Below are 1945 nucleotides of genomic sequence, written 5' to 3' on the forward strand. Positions count from 1 at the left end.
TCACATTCTGTAACAGACAAATAATTTCATGTTCGGCTCACCTACCTGCTACCTCTGTCTTTTCTCGTTTCTCCTCCTCTTCTTTTCTCTTTTTTCTTCCCTGGGCACCTGACAGTTTTGGCCGTTTTGACATCTTGTGTTGATTTTTTGATGTGGTGACGTCCAAAAAGAGTCATGATACGGGAAGGGAGGGGGCGCACCGTGAGGGGGGAGAGGGGGCGTAATGTTGTAACAAATAATATTTCTATTAAATAGGCTTTACTTTGCATTTTAATTAACGTGGGATTATTTTTTGTATTTAGAAATAATAGTAACAACTTTTTTTTCTTTTCTTTTTTTCTCTCCAACATTTGTGGCACTGGCGTGGCGCCCCCTGATGGACGGCGCCCTTAGCATTTGCCTATACGGCCTATGCCACGGGCCGGCCCTGCATGTGAGTGTGTGTGTATGCATATGTGTGTGTGTGTGTGTGTGTATGCATATGTGTGTGTGTGTGTGTATGCATGAGTGAGTCTTAGCGGCGCTAAGCTGCTTTTTATTAACATGCTGGTCCCCAAAGAGGAGCTGCTCCCTCTAATGTCTGAGAACAAAAGGTCCCCCCCAAATGACAGGTGACAACACGCGGAGAGGAGAAAGTGGTCATGTGACCTCCATCACCAGACACACCAAACAAAAGTAGTTAAGAAGAGCAGCCAATCACAGCAGGGGATCACGCGGGACACTTCCTCCGGTCTGGACATCACATGACACGTGCAGCTAGAGGGAGGGGGGGAGGGGGGGGGGTTGACCTTTGAACCCGAGGGGAACTAAAAGAAGCTGCTGGAACAACATTCCTACTTCCCCAACAGCGCTGGAAGTGGACGGCGGCGGCGAGAGGGGGGGGGGGGGGGGGGTGGACGGGACTCCCCCCCCCCCCGACTTTGCGCGAGACACGCGAGGGGCGAGGCTTACCTTAAGACGTTCCAGGTTTTAAGGGGGTCCAGGTCTGAAATAATAGAAACCATGGCGGGGGTGGGGGGGTAAAAACCAGGGGGGGGGGCCGCGCGGCGCAAAGAGCTGGAAGCAACAAAAACCAAAAAAAAAAGGAGGAGGTGTCAGAGATGTTTAAAGTCCTTCAGCGAGGAGGAGGAGGAGGAGATGATGATGCTGCGAGGCTGCTGGCTGAGGACAACTGTCACTGCTCGCTCGCTCGCCCTCCTCACACCTCTCTCTCTCTCTCTCTCTCTCTCTCTCTCTCTCTCTCTCTCTCTCTTCAGCATGGCCCCGCCCCCTTCTTCTTCTTCTCTCTCTCTGTTTCTCAGGCTAGGTAGTACACAGACTAGATAGGATGACTTTAGTCTGAGAGGATGGTGCAGACTAGATAGTACACTGACTAGATATGACAACACCAGTCTGAGAGGATGGTGCGGACTGGATAGGACACAGACTAGATATGACAGTACTAGTCTGAGAGGATGGTGCGGACTAGATAGGACACAGACTAGATAGGACGACTGTAGTCTAAAAGGATGGTGCGGACTAGATAGTACACTGACTAGATATGACAGTACTAGTCTGAGAGGATGGTGCGGACTAGATAGGACACAGACTAGATAGGACGACTGTAGTCTAAAAGGATGGTGCGGACTAGATAGTACACTGACTAGATATGACAGTACTAGTGTGAGAGGATGTCTGGACTAGATAGTACACTGACTAGATAAGACGACTTTAGTCTGAGAGGATGGTGTGGACTAGATAGTACACTGACTAGATAAGACGACTTTAGTCTGAGAGGATGGTGTGGACTAGATAGTACAATGACTAGATAGGACGACTTTAGTATGAGAGGATGGTGTGGACTAGATAGTACAGTGACTAGATAGGATGACTTTAGTCTGAGAGGATGGTGCAGACTAGATAGTACACTGACTAGATATGACAGTACTAGTCTGAGAGGATGGTG

At 49.3% G+C, this 1945-nt stretch overlaps 1 protein-coding gene across 5 annotated transcripts in view; it reads right to left on the reverse strand.

The window, feature by feature from the left end:
- celf2 (cugbp, Elav-like family member 2) overlaps positions 1-1158 on the reverse strand; it is a 465802-nt gene extending 464644 nt beyond the window's left edge. For all 5 annotated transcript variants that reach the window (XR_009815324.2, XM_061961318.2, XM_061961317.2 and 2 more), the window contains exon 1: positions 952-1158. Coding sequence is in view for 4 of the 5 variants with exons in the window: in XM_061961318.2 (XP_061817302.1) it covers positions 952-1004 (53 nt within the window). In the remaining variant the exon portion in view is untranslated. The remainder of the gene's footprint in view (positions 1-951) is intronic.
- Positions 1159-1945: the final 787 nt, after the last annotated feature.

The sequence above is a fragment of the Nerophis lumbriciformis genome, linkage group LG05, assembly GCF_033978685.3.
Source record: "Nerophis lumbriciformis linkage group LG05, RoL_Nlum_v2.1, whole genome shotgun sequence".
Taxonomy (NCBI): domain Eukaryota; kingdom Metazoa; phylum Chordata; class Actinopteri; order Syngnathiformes; family Syngnathidae; genus Nerophis; species Nerophis lumbriciformis.